Source organism: Medicago sativa, chromosome 8 (genome assembly GCF_051527215.1).
Source record: "Medicago sativa cultivar Bolivia chromosome 8, Bolivia_mono, whole genome shotgun sequence".
In the NCBI taxonomy this organism is placed as follows: Eukaryota; Viridiplantae; Streptophyta; class Magnoliopsida; order Fabales; family Fabaceae; genus Medicago; species Medicago sativa.
In genome coordinates this window covers 31,716,895-31,738,099 of record NC_140756.1, presented here as the reverse complement: position 1 = coordinate 31,738,099, position 21,205 = coordinate 31,716,895, and the positions used below count along the sequence as shown (strand labels likewise).

General features: G+C 34.1%; 1 protein-coding gene across 1 annotated transcript; it reads right to left on the bottom strand.

Annotated features, from left to right (window-relative positions):
• Positions 1 to 1,235: 1,235 nt before the first annotated feature.
• On the bottom strand, positions 1,236 to 2,277 carry LOC146898438 (uncharacterized). The gene is made up of 3 exons (XM_085737648.1): positions 2,059 to 2,277; positions 1,803 to 1,989; positions 1,236 to 1,680 (listed from the first exon to the last, which is right to left on the bottom strand). Exons 1-3 carry the CDS (start codon positions 2,132 to 2,134, stop codon positions 1,425 to 1,427), a joined length of 519 nt encoding a protein of 172 aa, XP_085593774.1. The 5' UTR covers positions 2,135 to 2,277; the 3' UTR covers positions 1,236 to 1,424.
• Between the last annotated feature and the right edge of the window lie 18,928 nt (positions 2,278 to 21,205).

The following is a 21,205-nucleotide window of genomic DNA, read 5'->3' as shown; positions in this document are numbered from 1 at the left end:
TAAGTGTCACTTTTGGAGAATTTTTTTGTTCATATTTAAGTGTCACTTTACATAGTTCAATGCAACATTAAATGTTATTTTACTAATATTACCCTTATTTATTATTGTGGAGAGAGAAATATATGTAATGAGATATTAAATAAATAAGGTTATTATAGTAAAAATAGAAATTATTGTATCAAAAGTAGCAACATTTATTGATTGTCTTGGTTTGTGTAAAATGTCAAAATGTGACAATTAAAAAGGAACGGAGGTAGTAATATTTGCATTATATGCATAAAGAGGTGATATTTGAACAATTATTTCATACAACTTTTGTGACAACTTTTCTTTTCTCTCTTTTCATTGGTCAAAAACAATAGAAAGAGAAAAAGGAAGAGAGAGAATAAAAACATAATGTGAGTATGAGAGAGAAAGTTGTCAAGAAGTTGTCACAAAGTGGTTGTACAAATATCATTTCTCTTATGCATATTTGCAGCCTAACACAATAAAAGGTTTGAAAAATCCTCTTCTCCCATAAAAAATTGCTCGCTCCCAACCAAACTTCCATAAATACCCTTGCGTGACTTAAGTCATGCAAGTGTTAAAGTCAGCGTCATCATCATCCTCCTCCTCCTCCTCCTCCTCCTCCTCCTCCTCCTCCTTCTTCACGCTGCCTTAATCAAACACGCTCTACATAAATTGACAAATTGCAAACATGAAAATACCATTTTTTTTAATGACACAATTGATTGAATTCAAAAATTAGTAATGAAATCACGCGAAAAAGAACGAACCTTGGCATGTCGATGAAGAGGGGTAGCAGCCATTAAGCAAATAATAGTAGAACAATTAGGATTAGCAATGAGAGCACCTTTTCCCATTGGTTCTAACTAATTCCGTTCTAATCCCGTTCTAAATAATAGTATAACATTGCTTCTGGATTCACTTTAGCTATCACCAATGGAACATTCTCATCCATTCGAAACGCAGAGCTTTTATCAACAACTATGGTACCACGATTAAGAAAGAAGAAGCAGAGAAGGAAAATGACAGTGAAAAACCAGCATGAGTTAATTCATGCTGCCGTTAACACCTGCGTGACTTAAGTCACGCAGGGGTATTTTTGGAAGTTTGGTTAGAAGCAAGCAATTTTTTATGGGAGAAGAGGATTTTTCAAAAGGTTTTGGTAGACTTAGAATTGTAAACACACAAACAAAAATAGCACTGACTCACTGAGCAACCAACAAAAAAAAAATATAAAATATATCTTTTCAATTTAATAAACAAAAAATATAATACATAATGGAAAAAGAAACACAGACAACCATAGATGAGTGAAGCAATAACTCTTGAATTTTGCATCATGCTTGAATGAGTTTTGCAAGTTGAAAAAAAAACACAAACAACCATAGATGAGTGAAGCAATAACCATAGATGGTGTTTTATTTTGAAAGATGGAGATCAATAATGCCGCATGAGCGCCATGAGAGTACGCCATCAATATCAATTAGCTTTTTCATAACTAATACAGTTTGCCTAATTGATTGAGTTAGAACAAAAGGAAATACTTCCGAGGGGCTTTCCTGTAACCATTTCAACTTTGCTATCAACAATTCCACCAATTGAAGGATTTCATTTTCAGTGAGAGACATAAAAAATGTTGGTCCATGCCTTTGTAATCTATGAGCCAGATCCTCCCTGACAACACAAACAACATGCAGCAAAATATTACTATTGAATTATTCCTTTAACAAGTAGCTAAATAAATATTGCATAGCGAATGGATACTTATGAAAAGAAGATCTACAAAACTAGCAAACCTGCTTCTTGATCGGGAAATAAGACGCGATCCTCTAGAAGAAAAAACAAAAGATTCCACATCATCCCCAAAGGAACCAGTAGAAAATAACACAGGTATTTCTGAATGATTAACGTCTCTCTGCTTCTTATTCTTCTTAACATTAGATGTTGTTGATGGGATCAAACGTACACAAAAAATATCATATCCTATATACAAGAGTTGTACATGTGGTAAAGATGCTATAATTTTGGAAAACATTTTAATATTAAGTATACCTATGCTATTTTGGTAATGAAGATCTCCGATGGAGATCCCGTTCGAGTACGAACTCAATACCTCCCTAATCTGCATAGAAATCAAACTGAATACCTCCTTAACCTCCCTAGAATCAGATTCCTGATCTTCATCAACAAATAAATCTATGTACGAGGATGGTAAATGGATTTCTGCATTTTGTGAAGATGTGGGCTCCTCAGCAGTTGAGAAGGGGTTTTCGTGAGGCACCTTCCAATTTCAATTAACAATTCACAATTCTGAAACCCTACAACAAGAAACTACAGAAGAAATGAATTAGAGAATCAATTGGCTTACCTTAGCTTATCTAACAACAAAAGGTGAGAGAGACGAGAGAACCCAGCGGGAGAGGAAACACAAGGACGAGATAATAGAGACGGTACGGTGAGGCGAGTGAATCGTCAGTGAGAAGAGGAGAAGAACTGAAAAGAGGAGAACAACTGAGATAAAATGATACACAAGAGAAGAATTGAAATACTTGAAGTTATTGCCAATTTCAACCTTCGATTGGTGTTATTGCTGCATACGATGAAAACTAAACTGAATGCATTTTCACACCCCTGACTACTTAGTACTCTTTGGTAGTTATATACCGGATTCTCTAAATAAGGGCAAAATAGGAAATTCGGGGGCACAGAAGATTTTGGGGGGGCCAATAAAGCAATATGAGGAGTCCATTCAAGTTGGAACAGGCCCAACACTTACGCTTTGTAGAAATTTGCTTTTGACACATCATCATTGGCTGAAAAACGCATGTAAATGACCAAAATACCCCTCGGCACTTAAGTGGGTAACTGACGATTCTCTACCTAAGAGATTTGATATGAAGGTAACTGCAATTGAAGAAGCCCATGACATCTTAAATTTGAAGGTTGATGAGCTGATAGGATCACTTCAGAACTTTGAATTAAATGTCAATAACAAAACTGATAAAAAGGGCAAAGGCATTGCATTTGTTTCAAATGTTGATGCTGAAGAGACACAAGAAAATCATGAGGATAATGAAAACTTGTCAGAATATCTTGTGCTACTTGGAAGACAGTTCAGGAGGATCTTAAAACAAGTTGACAGAAGATCTAGGCCAAATGTTCAGAACATCAGACCCAACATCGATAATCAACCTGGAAATATGAAGAATGTAAGAACTGATGAGAAGAGCACTCAATCAAAAGGGGTCTCATGCCATGAGTGTGAAGGGTATAGTCACATCAGAACAGAATGTGCCACATTTCTCAAAAGACAAAAGAAAGGCTTGGTTGTTTCTTGGTCTGATGAAGATAACTCAGAAGGGGAAGTTGAGAGTGAGTGTGCTAAACATGTGTCGCGTCATTTTTCGGACGGTCCAAAGACCCCTTTTTGATTTCACGACTGAACATTTAATTCTTTTCAAAAGAAAGTGGAAAAAGGTTCAAATACCACGTTTTTAAGGGATTAAGGGTTCGGGGGTTGGTTATATTTAGGGAAGGTGTTAAACACCCTAAATATTCGTAGTACTCTACGAGAACCTCTTGATTTTATTTAGACTTTTGTGCTATAAACTTGCTTGCTTTAAAAAAAATGGAATTAGCAATGATAAAAGAAAATTAGAGACCTAAATTATCTACGTTTTATTGATTTGGAAGGACGCGTGTCCCTTGCCTACGTACCCGTGAGGGATCAAAACCTCGTAGTTCGGGGTAGAAATTGACGTTTGATTTGTTTTGTGTTTTTTAATAGTTTTTGAAAAAAAGGTTTTAAAATGAAAAGCCAAGTGGCAAATTGGAATTTGTTTGTATTTTTGATATTTGAAAGAAAATAGACTTAAAGTAGAATTAAAATTGATTTGAAATTTGATTAAGAAAGAAAATAAAAAGACGATCGCTTGATTTAGGATCAAGGTTTGTTTATAAAAATATTTTAGTGATTTTGATATATTTGAATGTTTTTGTTATTTTTAATAATGATATAAAAATTATATAAGCAGAATGAGAAAAATGTTGTTAAGCTGAAATATAATAATAACAGTTAATTTAGGACCAGAGCATTCTGGAGAATGATTATATAAGCAGAAATATAATATTAACAATTAATTTAGGACCAGAGCATTCTGGATTAATTTAATTAACAAGGACCAGAGCACTCTGGAGAATAATATAATATTAACAGTTAATTTAGGACCAGAGCACTCTGGATTGATTTATGTATTTAATGACAAAATTTAAATATGCATATGATAATAGTAGATAATAGGATGTACTGCGAAAATAAAATAAAAATGCATGAGAACTAAAATGGACCAGAGCACTCTGGATTTGATTTATGTATTTAATGACAAAATTTAAATATGCATATGATAATAGTAGATAATAGGATGTAATGCGAAAATAAAATAAAAATGCACGAGAACTAAAATGGACCAGAGCACTCTGGATTTGAGGTGTGTATTTAAATGATGAAAATTTCAAAAATGCATGATGATATAATAAACATGAAGTAAAAGAATAAAATGCAAAAGAAAATATGAAAATGCAAGAGAATGTTAAAATGCATGCAAAATAAATAGAGTTAGATGCAGGGGGTGCAGGAATTAAAATGGGGGGTGTAAACAGCGAAAACGTAGAGAAAGCAAATGAGTGCAGTGGGCTTAAGCAAAAACGACATGGGCTGGATTATGGAGCGGGTCAGGTGGGTTGTAGTTGGGTCGGTTCATGGGCATGTATATAAAGTTGTGTTGCTGATTTTTTCATTCATTTCCAACAAAATTCCTCTCTCTTCTCTTCTCATGCTCACTCGGTTCTCTCTCTTCTCTCTCTATCTATCTTCTTCTTCTTCAATTATCCGGTGCGGTGGTTGGCCGGCCGGAGTGGCGGCGCCACCGCACCGGAGGCTTAAACCTCTTCTTTTCTTATTTTTCTTTGCGATTTCCTCACTCTTTTTCTCTCCTCTTTTTACCTCTTCACTCAAAACTTTCGAAAATAAACCGGTAAGCCCTAGATCTAAAAGTTAAAAAAAAAGCTACCTTTGAGAATGTTCTTTTGAAAAAGGATGTGTGGGATTCGAGTTTGTGGTGATTTGGAACCGTCAGTGATTGTTGTTGCTGCGTGTGGGTGTTGTGCGTGTGTGTGTTTTGGCCGTGTGTGAATTTTTCTGTGTTGTGGGTATATGAAAATTGGTTTTCTTTGTAAATTTCTTGCTGTGAAAATAGTTTGTGTGTTGGAACAAATTGCAGGTTACTCTTTGATGAAGATTGGTGTGTTGTGATGGCTGTTTGGGTCGAATTTTTTTGAATGGTGATTTTTTGCAGGTTTAAGAAATCGTTGGGAATTTGTGTGTATGTTTCTGGCTTTGCAGGTTTATGAATTCTGTTTGTGTTCGTTCCTTGGATCGAAATTCCTCCTCTATTGCAGGTTTATGCCTCTTGTATTTATAGAACTGGCTGAGACATACAATGTGTTAATAACAGAGACACAAACTGCCCTGGCCTGTCTCAAAGGGAACATCACAGGCTGTTGGTTGTGAGCTGTGTTCCTCAGGACTTAATTTGGGACTTAAAAAATAATAAATGAATAATAATAATAATAATAATAATAATAATAATAATAATAATAATAATAACACTAATAATAATAATAATAATAATAATAATAATAATAATAATAATAATAATAATAATAATAATAATAATAATAATAATAATAATAAAAATGAGAGAAGAAGGCCCGACTCGGAACCAAATATGAGGTATTTTAAAATACCTCTCTGTCGAAATTTTCGCTGAAAAGTCAAAGATTAGTCGGGTTTAAAAGATACGTGTCGGTGTATGAATGCAGGGTCTAATGGTCAAAATTTGGGGTATGACAGATGCCCCTATTTAAGTTTCTTCGTCACTGGGTTTAAAAAGATAAATCTTTAAATCCACGGGTCGAAGAGACTTAAATACTAAGTACACCAATTTTGACCAGTTGAAATGCTGAGAATGCAATGCTTATGAATATAATGATATGAATGTATGTGATGCAATTATGAATGCAACGAGCGACAAGCATGTGCCGACTGAGGGACAAACTGATATTTATCACTGGGAAAGAGAGGATTGTCTAACATCATTACTGTGGTGAAGACGAACAGCTTGTCAGCTACCCGTATGAGCAACGACCACATACAGAAAGAAAATATCGTCAGTTACCCGCATGAGTAACGACCACTTACAGAAAGAAAATGTCGTCGGTTACCCGCATGTGTAACGACTACGTTTAGAAACAAAAAATGTTGTCAGTTACCCGCATGAGTAATGACTACGTACAGAAACAAATGCTATCGGTTACCCGCATGAGTAACGACTACATACAGAAAGAAAATATTGTCAGTTACCCGCATGAGTAACGACCACTATAGAAACAAAATGATGTCGGTTACCCGCATGTGTAACGACCACTACAGAAAGAAAATGTTGTCGGTTACCCGCATGTGTAACGACCACTATAGAAAGAAATTGCCGTCAGTTACCCGCATGAGTAACGACTACGTTTAGAAACAAAATGATGTCAGTTACCCGCATGAGTAACGACTACGTACAGAAACAAATTGTTGTCAGTTACCCGCATGAGTAATGACTACGTACAGAAACAAATTGTTGTCAGTTACCCGCATGAGTAATGACTACGTACAGAAACAAATTGTTGTCAGTTACCCGCATGAGTAATGACTACGTGCAAAATGACTACGTGCAAAAACAAAATGATGTCAGTTACCCGCATGAGTAATGACTACGTACAGAAACAAATTGTTGTCAGTTACCCGCATGAGTAATGACTACGTGCAAAATGACTACGTGCAAAAACAAAATGATGTCAGTTACCCGCATGAGTAATGACTACGTACAGAAAGAAAATGTTGTCAGTTACCCGCATGAGTAATGACTACGTGCAAAAACAAAATGATGTCAGTTACCCGCATGAGTAATGACTACGTACAGAAAGAAAATGTTGTCAGTTACCCGCATGAGTAATGACTACGTGCAAAAACAAAATGATGTCAGTTACCCGCATGAGTAATGACTACGTACAGAAAGAAAATGTTGTCAGTTACCCGCATGAGTAATGACACATTGGGATGATTTAATGGGTCCTGCCACTTTGACTTGAATCAGACACATTGGGATGACATTTTTATGTATTAGAGTAAGACATAGACAAATAATGGAACTAAATATGAATGATATTTTATGCGTGCCATGTATGCATGAATGAATGTATGCGTATGAGACTCATATGACAGTATAATGCTAAGACTGTTGAGACAAGATTGGGCAGGTCCAAAGAAAGCAGCCCGACGTTATGTTACAAGCATTCAACACTCTTCATTGGGGAATAACATCACTTGGGGATGAATCAAGCGTTGACAGGGTACAGCCCTTCAAACAAAACACTGGCAGAAGTCGCCATTCGTAAACCAGCATAAAATGATGCCTCTGTCTTTGTTTTTTCATTTTTTTTTTCGGAATCCCTAATTTTTGCCTGGATCGCCCTTTCGGGTTTTCGATCCACCGGGACGCTCATTTTTGCCTAAGTCGCCTTTTTTGGATTTCGACTTAGCGAGCTTCTTATTTTTTTTTTTTTGACAGAGGTCATCTCACAGCTTTTGGTCATGCTTACCTTGCAGAGTTTAACTGTCCTTGAGACGGATGCTGATGTATGTTTCACCTACTCATAAGTTCAAAGAAAATGTACTTGTTGTTTATGCTATTTCAAAAGACATTTTTTTTTTTTTTTTTTTAAAAAAAAGTTTTAAAATTTTGCTTTACATAGTAACATCAAAATAGAAGAAGATTTTGCAAACAGAATAAATGAGAACTTTAAATAAACGGGTATAGGCTCAAATTAGATGTAATGGAATGGTAGCCTGCCAAAGGCGAAGCTCCACGGATTTTAAAAAGTTTGGAAAATGGTAATTATATGGGAAAGGTACATTGAACACAATAACCGCTATACTTCCTGACAACTTTGAATTCCACTGTTCCGAGTCATTGATTTGCAGATGCTTCATATTGGAGATCCTTTTGACAGTTGAGATGCCCCAGATGAACCATGTCTAACCCGATGCAGTTACTTTGTCATGATCCTTAACTTTTGCATAGATCGCCCTTGCGGGTTTCAACCTATCAGGATAAACATTTTTTTTATATGTCTCTAACTTTTGCATAGACCGCCCTTTCAGGTTTTCAGTCCATCGAGACGCTCTTTTTTTTTCTAAGCCGCCTTTTCAGGTTTGTGACTCATCGAGCTTTCATTTTTTTTTTTTGACAAAGTATTTCTTGACTGCATCGGTATTCATAGGACGTGCAAGTTTGCTACCATTCATTGTGAATTGGCATCCATTTGCCCCCGGAATCGAGTAATACATTTTTGAGCACAAAGCCACTTTCTTGACGTTCGTGGGGACAACCCTTCTTTGTTGCATACTTGCTTTATCCTTTTGATATGACTGTCCGTGACATACGGCGGTAACACTTTTAAATCTTTCATTCAAACTTCCGTTGACGGGATTTTTGACTTCCATGGGAAGCACTGCCTTTATGTTGTATGCTGAGGGATGGAGGGGGATTGCCCCTGTTTAAGTGTGTACTGAAGTACAATACGCATGCAAGGCAAATTGTAGCATCTCGTGCCAGTTCTTGTACATGAAAGTCCTCTTCTGGACAATCTTTCTTGATATTTGCAGCTTCGATGGCCAAGATGCCCCAGTAGGCAGTATATCTTATTGGAAACTTCTTCATCATCCTTCTCTTCAGTCTCGAATACAAGGAACTCAAAGTTGAGAGAGAGTACCGGGTTTAAGTGTTCAATGGGTTTAAAAATGTATGATTTGATTATTGATATAAACAATATGATTATGCAAATATGTGGAAATGATTAAAGAAAAAGAAATTTTTGGTTTTTTTGTATTACCATTTTTCCAGAAAAAAGCACAAAATAAAACAAAGTCGTGATCAAAGCGACTTTTCATTAATGATGAAAATACATAAAGCAAAAGGAAGCCCTAAACAAGTTCAACTTCGTCTTGGGTGGGACGAGAGGATTTTTTTTTTGAAAAACATAAAGCAACAAACAAACATATTATTTTGAACAAATGAGTAGTAGAAATAAATACCAGCAAAGCCCCAATTGCAGTTAAACATTCCATGTACCACCCGAAGCTCATGGACCTCTTGCCCAAGCTGATCCATCTTTTGTGTTTGTACGAGTGTTTGCATACGTGAGCCGAACTTGGATAAAGACATCAGACCACTTTACTGACGGATGGACCTTTTGTAGATAAAGACAAAGTATGAGACACGGACTAGAAACTATGAATGCATATGATGTATGAAATGCTTTATGCAAGAAATGTACAAAAAAATTTTTGTTACCGAAGGATTTGTCAAGGTGAATTGTAAACATCGCGGATGAACATGATTTCATTTGAAAATTTGTAAAGATATTGCAACCGGTTCTATTTCCGAAAGGTAAGAATGAAACCAAGGAAGAAGTTCTTAACAAAAGCAAAAGCTTAGTTAAGATTTTTAAAGTTTGTATTTCTTGGTGTTCCTCTTTTCAAGGTGGAATATCTTTGATGTTTACAAAAAAACTTATCTAAATCCTTCGATGTTTTGTTGAGAAAAGTTTTTATGCATGTATGCATGATTATGCTACACAAACAGTGAAAACGTGGTGAGGTTTAAGGTCCATGATGATGGAGTCAAGGGTGTGTACGCCATTTGGTAAGGACTATGGTTTTATTTTCACTTGTAACAAGGGTTCTACCAAGTTCCCAGAGTTGTCAACCACTTCCAAACATTATCGGGTTGCGGAACTACTTCCGGTCCAACAACGTTCGTAAGAAAGTCTCGTCTGAGTGTAGTATCGCGTATCAACCAACTCAAGACTACTCTTGATTAGCCACCGCACTACGTCCTAAAAGGCCAAGATGGGTTAAAGGTAACTAAAGGTCCTCAACATTAACAGTCACTTGAAAATAGCAATGCCAATCACGACTACTCATGTCGACATACATTACTTCCAAGAGACCTCCGTTGAGTGGGGTTATCACATGTGCCATATCCCGAAACTTACTCTCGGTATGGGACTTTGATTATACCACCATCCTATCTTATGTTTCCCTCAAGTCCGGGTTAGGACTTATCTCACCACTCACGTTAGAAAGGAGAAAGAAGAAGAATGAACAGATATACACGTATTTCCATCTTTTATTTTTATTTTTATTAAGCAAGTTATAGCACAAAATTTAAATAAGACCAAGTTAGGCTCAACCCTCTTAGAAAGTCCCCAGTGAAGTCGCCATTTCTGTCGCGTCATTTTTCGGACGGTCCAAAGACCCCTTTTTGATTTCACGACTGAACATTTAATTCTTTTCAAAAGAAAGTGGAAAAAGGTTCAAATACCACGTTTTTAAGGGATTAAGGGTTCGGGGGTTGGTTATATTTAGGGAAGGTGTTAAGCACCCTAAATATTCGTAGTACTCTACAAGAACCTCTTGATTTTATTTAGACTTTTGTGCTATAAACTTGCTTGCTTTAAAAAAAATGGAATTAGCAATGATAAAAGAAAATTAGAGACCTAAATTATCTACGTTTTATTGATTTGGAAGGACGCGTGTCCCTTGCCTACGTACCCGTGAGGGATCAAAACCTCGTAGTTCGGGGTAGAAATTGACGTTTGATTTGTTTTGTGTTTTTTAATAGTTTTTGAAAAAAAGGTTTTAAAATGAAAAGCCAAGTGGCAAATTGGAATTTGTTTGTATTTTTGATATTTGAAAGAAAATAGACTTAAAGTAGAATTAAAATTGATTTGAAATTTGATTAAGAAAGAAAATAAAAAGACGATCGCTTGATTTAGGATCAAGGTTTGTTTATAAAAATATTTTAGTGATTTTGATATATTTGAATGTTTTTGTTATTTTTAATAATGATATAAAAATTATATAAGCAGAATGAGAAAAATGTTGTTAAGCTGAAATATAATAATAACAGTTAATTTAGGACCAGAGCATTCTGGAGAATGATTATATAAGCAGAAATATAATATTAACAATTAATTTAGGACCAGAGCATTCTGGATTAATTTAATTAACAAGGACCAGAGCACTCTGGAGAATAATATAATATTAACAGTTAATTTAGGACCAGAGCACTCTGGATTGATTTATGTATTTAATGACAAAATTTAAATATGCATATGATAATAGTAGATAATAGGATGTACTGCGAAAATAAAATAAAAATGCATGAGAACTAAAATGGACCAGAGCACTCTGGATTTGATTTATGTATTTAATGACAAAATTTAAATATGCATATGATAATAGTAGATAATAGGATGTAATGCGAAAATAAAATAAAAATGCACGAGAACTAAAATGGACCAGAGCACTCTGGATTTGAGGTGTGTATTTAAATGATGAAAATTTCAAAAATGCATGATGATATAATAAACATGAAGTAAAAGAATAAAATGCAAAAGAAAATATGAAAATGCAAGAGAATGTTAAAATGCATGCAAAATAAATAGAGTTAGATGCAGGGGGTGCAGGAATTAAAATGGGGGGTGTAAACAGCGAAAACGTAGAGAAAGCAAATGAGTGCAGTGGGCTTAAGCAAAAACGACATGGGCTGGATTATGGAGCGGGTCAGGTGGGTTGTAGTTGGGTCGGTTCATGGGCATGTATATAAAGTTGTGTTGCTGATTTTTTCATTCATTTCCAACAAAATTCCTCTCTCTTCTCTTCTCATGCTCACTCGGTTCTCTCTCTTCTCTCTCTATCTATCTTCTTCTTCTTCAATTATCCGGTGCGGTGGTTGGCCGGCCGGAGTGGCGGCGCCACCGCACCGGAGGCTTAAACCTCTTCTTTTCTTATTTTTCTTTGCGATTTCCTCACTCTTTTTCTCTCCTCTTTTTACCTCTTCACTCAAAACTTTCGAAAATAAACCGGTAAGCCCTAGATCTAAAAGTTAAAAAAAAAGCTACCTTTGAGAATGTTCTTTTGAAAAAGGATGTGTGGGATTCGAGTTTGTGGTGATTTGGAACCGTCAGTGATTGTTGTTGCTGCGTGTGGGTGTTGTGCGTGTGTGTGTTTTGGCCGTGTGTGAATTTTTCTGTGTTGTGGGTATATGAAAATTGGTTTTCTTTGTAAATTTCTTGCTGTGAAAATAGTTTGTGTGTTGGAACAAATTGCAGGTTACTCTTTGATGAAGATTGGTGTGTTGTGATGGCTGTTTGGGTCGAATTTTTTTGAATGGTGATTTTTTGCAGGTTTAAGAAATCGTTGGGAATTTGTGTGTATGTTTCTGGCTTTGCAGGTTTATGAATTCTGTTTGTGTTCGTTCCTTGGATCGAAATTCCTCCTCTATTGCAGGTTTATGCCTCTTGTATTTATAGAACTGGCTGAGACATACAATGTGTTAATAACAGAGACACAAACTGCCCTGGCCTGTCTCAAAGGGAACATCACAGGCTGTTGGTTGTGAGCTGTGTTCCTCAGGACTTAATTTGGGACTTAAAAAATAATAAATGAATAATAATAATAATAATAATAATAATAATAATAACACTAATAATAATAATAATAATAATAATAATAATAATAATAATAATAATAATAATAATAATAATAATAATAATAATAATAATAATAAAAATGAGAGAAGAAGGCCCGACTCGGAACCAAATATGAGGTATTTTAAAATACCTCTCTGTCGAAATTTTCGCTGAAAAGTCAAAGATTAGTCGGGTTTAAAAGATACGTGTCGGTGTATGAATGCAGGGTCTAATGGTCAAAATTTGGGGTATGACAACATGTTACTGTGTTGACTGGTAGATTAATGTCAGATACTAATTCATGTGATGAAGTACTTCCATATGAAGAGCTCGCTGTCTTTTACAATGATTTGGTTGCCAAAAGTTCTGATATGTGCCAGGGTTCGCCGCCTTCAACTGAGCTACCGCGCCGTCAAATCCGAGCTTGACGACATCCACCAAGCTTCATTCCAGCACGCTGACCCACATTTTCATTAAGGAAACCGTTTACAAGCTTGAAATCGTGCTTTCCTGCCTTCATTGCTTGACTTCGACGCGAGCTTTCTTCGATTTTGTTCCATCGAACTTTAAAATACATATTAGCTTGCTATTTTGTCGAAATCTTCATCCTTGGAATGAGAAAGCCTTCGATTCCTGCAAAGTAAAAGGTCAAACAAATGTTGACCATATTAAATGAGCCTGTTGAATTTACAGGCTAACAAAGTGCCCCCCAAAATTTCCATTTTCGACGATACGACTCAAAAGAGGATAACATTGGCATTTTTGAATAATTTTATTTTGAAAAGAATGATGTCACCCCACTTCAAACATGATTTTTTTTTTAGTTTCTTTCCCCTTGATCGTTTCTAGCCCTTGAGTGGGTTGCGTTTTCCATTCATGTGTAACTGCTTTGGTAGATTGTTTTTCGGGAAAACCGCCCTTAATGGCATCAGCAACGTGTCGTTCTTTAAGTAAACAACGGTTACAACTCCTGGTTTCATGTGGGAAAGGGAGACTGTCGACACATAACCTAATGTGGAAGATCTGTATTCCCTAACTTTAGGGAATAATATGGTTGATCATCGCTTCTAAACAAGATGCTTAGAACATAATCACGGTTGTTTAGCCGGAGTAAAATCAAACATGCCTTAGTGGCTAGTATTTGGCAAAAGATGGTTAAAAAACCATTAGCAAAGATATTATCGAAACACTTAGGGTGAAACTTAAGCAAATGTTTGGTCGATTTGACCACGAACTCGATGGTATCCATGATGGGGAATTCGTATCGTTCCTACTTGAAATCAAATGGTGAAATTTGGCATTTTAGTTGTGTTTGAGATTCAAAGTTTTGGGTAAGAAACCAGAAAAAGTGGTTGAAACTAAAAATAGATATAATTCTTGTTTAGAGCCCTATTGATATTTTGATCGATAGCAACAGGTGAGAACAAAGAATTATGTTTATTAAAGTTTCTATTACAAACTGTGGTTTATTTGCAAATGCTTATTTTGGTGGCAAATAATTCTTATCTTGAAGAATTGGAAATCTTTACCATCTTACAAATTGTCAAAGGAATTTGATTTCTTTGATAAATATGTCGAAAATAAAGGCATGTATTGAAGAATATAAAGTGTATTGTGTGAAATTAAAACTAGCACAAACATTAAATTCGACAAGAGGTAAATATTCGACTTAGATTAATTGAACAATACAAGACCAACTATTGGGTCAAAATACAATAAGTCACTTGGATCACTTTTGTTTCAATTCTTAGCCAATTTATCAATTGCATATACATTGTGTCCTTAGTTATAGCTTGTTTAAATTGCTTATAGGTTTGGTTTGTGAATTGACTTGTTTTGCAAATTGTATAAGAATCATTAATTGGAATAAGATTTAGCCTTTGAATATCTCAATTCATTTGTAAATCTTATAGTAGTGTAGTCTTGTCTATTTGTCATAGTTATTGAGATTGTTCAATTATAATTCCAATAATTCTAACATTTTCTAAAACGCTAAAACTCCATAAATTTTTTAAATAGCTATTCATCCCTGTGGTGTGCATCTTTATTGGCAGTATAGACCAACAACAATGTAACAAAATACATAAAGTCTCTCATATTTGAAAAAGAGACATTGACTGCTCCTTCTCAAAGACCATGCTTCTCCTAAGCAATGTTAAGAGCTACTCGAATCCGCACATAATATAGCAGCCAATTAACATTTCTACCGTCGTATATTCATTCATGTAACCAGATTAAAAACCTGGACCCAAACTTCTGCCTCATTGAACTGATTGCTTCACCAATTTCAAGTTTCTTAAGCACCAGCAAATATTCTTCAAAAGTCCATTTTGAAGAACTCTCTCCATATCGGATTCATGATAGAACTGGAAGTGGAATCTATTTTCTCCGGCTTGGATGATATTAACTCCTTGCAGATATGAAAGAAGCGAAAAGCAGTTAACACATAATTCCCACCAAGGATTGAAATTTTCCACAACCTTTACGACAGTACATATGCTCTTTACGGAGAGAAAAAAACTCAAGCTCATATGCTCTTTACGGAGAGAAAAAAAAAATTCAATAATGCTCGCGTAGAGAAAAAATTCTTTACATTTTAGTAAAATTCTTTACGGTTGAGTAGAAGGTTGGTCCATAGTTTTTGTTGTGAAATGCATGTATGTTGTATGTGTGTATGATCTATGTTTATTAATATAATTTATGAGTTAAAATAAATGCATATATGGAGTTTAGCTTATATGATTTTACATGACTCAAAATATCACAACTATAACTTAAAAACAACATATTCACTAATGTCCCTAACTTTGTTGCATTTTATGCTATAAATTTTGTAACACCTGGTAAATAAATATAATGAGAAGCAAAAGTGAGAAGAAATATCTATGTGGTGTCCATTCAATAATGAGTGGAACAAGGAACCACACCTTTCTTCTTTGCATAATCAACTTTGATGCATTCCATGTTTACTAATTAACTCACCTTACTACCATGCTCTTTACCCAAATGTTAACATTATTTTTTCATTTTCTCCGAATTTTGAACAAAGACCTAAAAAATACACCCAACCCTAGTTTTGAGAAGATGAACTTTGAAGGCATTTTCGTCATTTGCAGTTTAGTCGGTCCATCTTATATTTTGGACTTACCCATACGGTTGTGACAAATTAGCAAATTAGTGACGTAAAACATATTAAATATATTTAGAGATCAAACCAAACTTAGGAAAACAATTACTCTCTCTGTCCCTGTATGTAAGCCCTCTTTGTTTTTTCACATTTATTAAGAAAAGTTGTTAGTGTAATTAATGTGTCTATTTTGTGTATTAATATCACCAAATTGTCCTTTGTTTGTATGTGTATTAAATTTGACTTTTCATATTTCAAGGCAACTTAGTAGTATTAATTATGGGTATGTTTAGGAAAAATAAATAAATGTATCCAGTAATTTGTAAAGGGGTTTAAATTTAGGTACAAAAATAAAGTCAAATGGGTGCTAAATAATTCTAGTCATTAATTTACTTAAAAAAAATTTAAAAAAAATAAAAAAAACACAAAAAAAGTACAAAAGACAAAGTACAAACAAACACAAGTGAAACACAAGTAGTGCACGCGTAAGTGACTTTGGCCAACCAAATCGGTAATCTCCATCATTATGAATAATTCCAGTCATTAACTTACTTAAAAAAAAATAAAAAAACATAAAAAAAGTACCAAACACAAAAAACAACTGAACTGAAGTGAAACACAAAGTACACACGCGTAAGTGACCTTTGTTACTCAAAAAACAAAAACACAAAGTACATGCGTAAGTGTTCACGCGCTCAAGTTAAGTTGTTACTTTGACTTTGTCAAACCTAGATTTGTCTTGCAACCCGCACTTTCTTCTCTTCCTTAATTTCCTTGCAACCCGCACTTACAATCAAACACACACAAGTGAAACAACAAGTACAAACAAACACACGTGAAAAAAAAAGTACAAACAAACACAAGTGAAAGATAAGTAGTACACGCGTAAGTGACTTTGGCCAACCAGATCGGTAATCTCCGTTGTTATGAATAATTCTAGTCATTAACTTACTTAAAAAAAATAAAAAAAAGTACCAAACACAAAACACAACTGAACTGAAGTGAAACACAAAGTACACGCGCATAAGTGACCTTTGTTACTCAAAAAAACAAAAACACAAAGTACACGCGTAAGTGTTCGCGCGCTCAAGTTAAGTTGTTACTTTGACTTTGGCAAACCTAGATTTGTCTTGCAACCCGCACTTTCTTCTCTTCCTTAATTTCCTTGCAACCCGCACTTACAAACAAACACACACAAGTGAAACAACAAGTACAAACAAACACAAGTGAAACAAAAAGTACAAACAAACACAAGTGAAAGATAAGTAGTACACGCGTAAGTGACTTTGGCCAACCAGATCGGTAATCTCCGTTGTTATGAATAATTCTAGTCATTAACTTACTTAAAAAAAATAAAAAAAAGTACCAAACACAAAACACAACTGAACTGAAGTGAAACACAAAGTACACACGCATAAGTGTCCTTTGTTACTCAAAAAAACAAAAACACAAAGTACACGCGTAAGTGTTCGCGCGCTCAAGTTAAGTTGTTACTTTGACTTTGGCAAACCTAGATTTGTCTTGCAACCCGCACTTTCTTCTCTTCCTTAATTTCCTTGCAACCCACACTTACAAACAAACACACACAAGTGAAACACAAAGTACAAACAAACACAAGTGAAACACAAGTAGTACATGAGTAAGTGACTTTGGCCAACCAGATCGATAATCTCCATTGTTATGAATAATTATAGTCATTAATTATAGTCATTAACTTACTTAAAAAACTCACAACTTTGTCAATGTACTTACATGCATAGTAGTTGACTATTATTGAATGTCAGTGTAAAATTATATAATAGTATTAACATTATATTATGATGATTGTCTAGTTTCTGATTCGTTAAAACCCTTAAAACCCTTTCCATGAAAACCCATTTCAGATTTAAATCAAACTGGTAAAATTCGTAAAAAAAATATCAACTCATTCCTTTAACACCTATATTAGATTCAAATTAAACAGTTACAATTCCTACAAATCAAAACCCATTCCATTAAAACCAATTTCAAAACAGTTATGATGCTTATAAATGAAGGATTAAAATTAACCCATTGCAAAAACAACAGTTACAATGCTTATAAACGACGGATGTATTAAGAAGTTACCGTGGCTTAGCCTTGGGGATCGATGACAAAATCTTTGTGAATATCCCCATCTCAGATCTCGATTAGCAGAAGAGAAAATGTTCCAGATGAAGAAATGTTACTTAGTTTCAATTATCTAACCCTTTTACATAGGTGTTTTCACTCGTTTACATTTGGGTTAAATATGCACACACTTTAATCTATTTTAAGATATATAAATATTTTTATAATATATATTAATTTCGAACCATCATTTGTGATATTTGTTACTTTTACTTCGGCAAACCTAGATTTGTCTTGCAACCTGCACTTTCTTCTCTTCCTTAATTTGCATGCAACCAGCACATACAAACAAACACACACAAGTGAAACCAAAGTACAAACAAACACAAGTGAAACACAAGTAGTACATGCGTAAGTGACTTTGGTCAACCAGATCTGTAATCTCCATTGTTATGAATAATTTAGTCATTAATTCTAGTCATTAACTTACTTAAAAAACTCACAGCTTTGTCAATGTACTTACATGCATAGTAGTTGACTATTATTGAATGTCAGTGTAAAATTATATAATAGTATTAACATTATATTGTGATTATTGTCTAGTTTCTGATTCGTTAAGACCCTTAAAATCCTTTCCATGAAAACCCATTTCAGATTTAAATCAAACAGGTAAAATTCGTAAAAAAAATTAACTCATTCCTTTAACACCTATATCAGATTCAAATTAAACAGTTACAATTCCTACAAATCAAAAGCCATTCCATTAAAACCAATTTGAAAACAGTTACGATGCTTATAAATGAAGGATTAAAATTAACCCATTCCAAAAACAACAGTTACAATGCATATAGACGACGAATGTATTAAGAAGTTACCGTGGCTTAGCCTTGGGGATCGATGACAAAATCCTTGTGAATATCCCCATCTCAGATCTCGATTAGCAGAAGAGAAAATGTTCCAGATGAAGAAATGTTACTTAGTTTCAATTATCTAACCCTTTTACATATGTGTTTTCACCCTTTTACATTTGGGTTAAATATGCACACACTTTAATCTATTTTAAGATAAATAAATATTTTTAGAATATATATTAATTTTGAACCATCATTTGTGAAATTTGTTACTTTTACTTTGGCAAACCAAGATTTGTCTTGCAACCCGCACTTTCTTCTCTTCCTTAATTTCCTTGCTACCCGCACATACAAACAAACACACACAAGTGAAACACAAAGTACAAACAAACACAAGCGAAAAACAAGGAGTACATGCGTAAGTGATTTTGGCCAACCATATCGGTAATCTCCATTGTTATGAATAATTTAGTCATTAATTCTAGTCATTAACTTACTTAAAAAACTCACAACTTTGTCAATGTACTTACATGCATAGTAGTTGACTATTATTGAATGTGCGTGTAAAATTATATAACAATATTAACATTATATTATGATTATTGTCTAGTTTCTGATTCATTAGAACCCTTAAAACCCTTTCTATGAAAACTCATTTCAGATTTAAATCAAACATTTAAAAATCGTAAAAAAAATCAACACATTCCTTTAACACCTATATCAGATTCAAATTAAACGGTTACAATTCCTAAAAATCAAAACCCATTCCATTAAAACCAATTTAAAAACAGTTACGATGCTTATAAATGAAGGATTAAAATTAACCCATTCCAAAAACAACAGTTACAATGCTTATAAATGAAGGATATATTAAGAAGTTACCGTGGCTTAGCCATGGGGATCGATGACAAAATCTTTGTGAATATCCCCATCTCAGATCTCGATTAGCAGAAGAGAAAATGTTCCAGATGAAGAAATGTTACTTAGTTTCAATTATCTAACCCTTTTACATATGTGTTTTCACTCTTTTACATTTGGGTTAAATATGCAATCACTTTAATCTATTTTAAGATATATAAATATTTTTATAATATATATTAATTTTGAACCATCGTTTATGATATTTGTTACTTTTACTTTGGCAAACCTAGCGTTTATGATATTTGTTACTTTTACTTTGGCAAACCTAGATTTGTCTTGCAACCCGCACTTTGTTCTCTTCCTTAATTTGCTTGCAACCCGCACATTCAAACAAACACACACAAGTGAAACACAAAGTACAAACAAACACAAGTGAAACACAAGTAGTACATGCGTAAGTGACTTTGGTCAACCAGATCGGTAATCTCCATTGTTATGAATAATTTAGTCATTAATTCTAGTCATTAACTTACTTAAAAAACTCACAACTTTGTCAATGTACTTACATGCATAGTAGTTGACTATTATTGAATGTCAGTGTAAAATTATATAACAATATTAACATTATATTATGATTATTGTCTAGTTTCTGATTCATTAGAACCCTTAAAACCCTTTCCATGAAAACTCATTTCAGATTTAAATCATACATGTAAAATTCGTAAAAAAAAATCAACACATTCCTTTAACACCTATATCAGATTCAAATTAAACGGTTACAATTCCTAAAAATCAAAACCCATTCCATTAAAACCAATTTGAAAACAGTTACGATGCTTATAAATGAAGGATTAAAATTAACTCATTCCAAAAACAACAGTTACAATGCTTATAAATGAAGGATGTATTAGGAAGTTACCGTGGATTAGCCTTGGCAATCGATGACAAAATCTTTGTGAATATCCCCATCTCAGATCTCGATTAGCAGAAGAGAAAATGTTCCAGATGAAGAAATGTTACTTAGTATCATTTATCTAACGCTTTTACATATGTGTTTTCACTCTTTTACATTTGGGTTAAATATGCACACACTTTAATCTATTTTAAGATATAGAAATATTTTTATAATATATATTAATTTTGAACCATCATTTGTGATATTTGTTACTTTTACTTTGGCAAACCTTGATTTGTCTTGCAACCCGCACTTTCTTCTCTTCCTTATTTTGCTTGCAACCCGCACATACAAACAAACACACACAAGTGAAACACAAAGTACAAACAAACACAAGTGAAACCCAAGTAGTACATGCGTAAGTGACTTTGGCCAACCAGATCGGTAATCTCCATTGTTATGAATAATTTAGTCATTAATTCTAGTCATTAACTTACTTAAAAAACTCACAACTTTGTCAATGTACTTACATGCATAGTAGTAGACTATTATTGAATGTCAGTGTAAAATTATATAACAATATTAACATTATATTATGATTATTGTCTAGTTTCTGATTCATTAGAACCATTAAAACCCTTTCCTTGAAAACTCATTTCAGATTTAAATCAAACATGTAAAATTCGTAAAAAAAATCAACACATTCCTTTAACACCTATATCAAATTCAAATTAA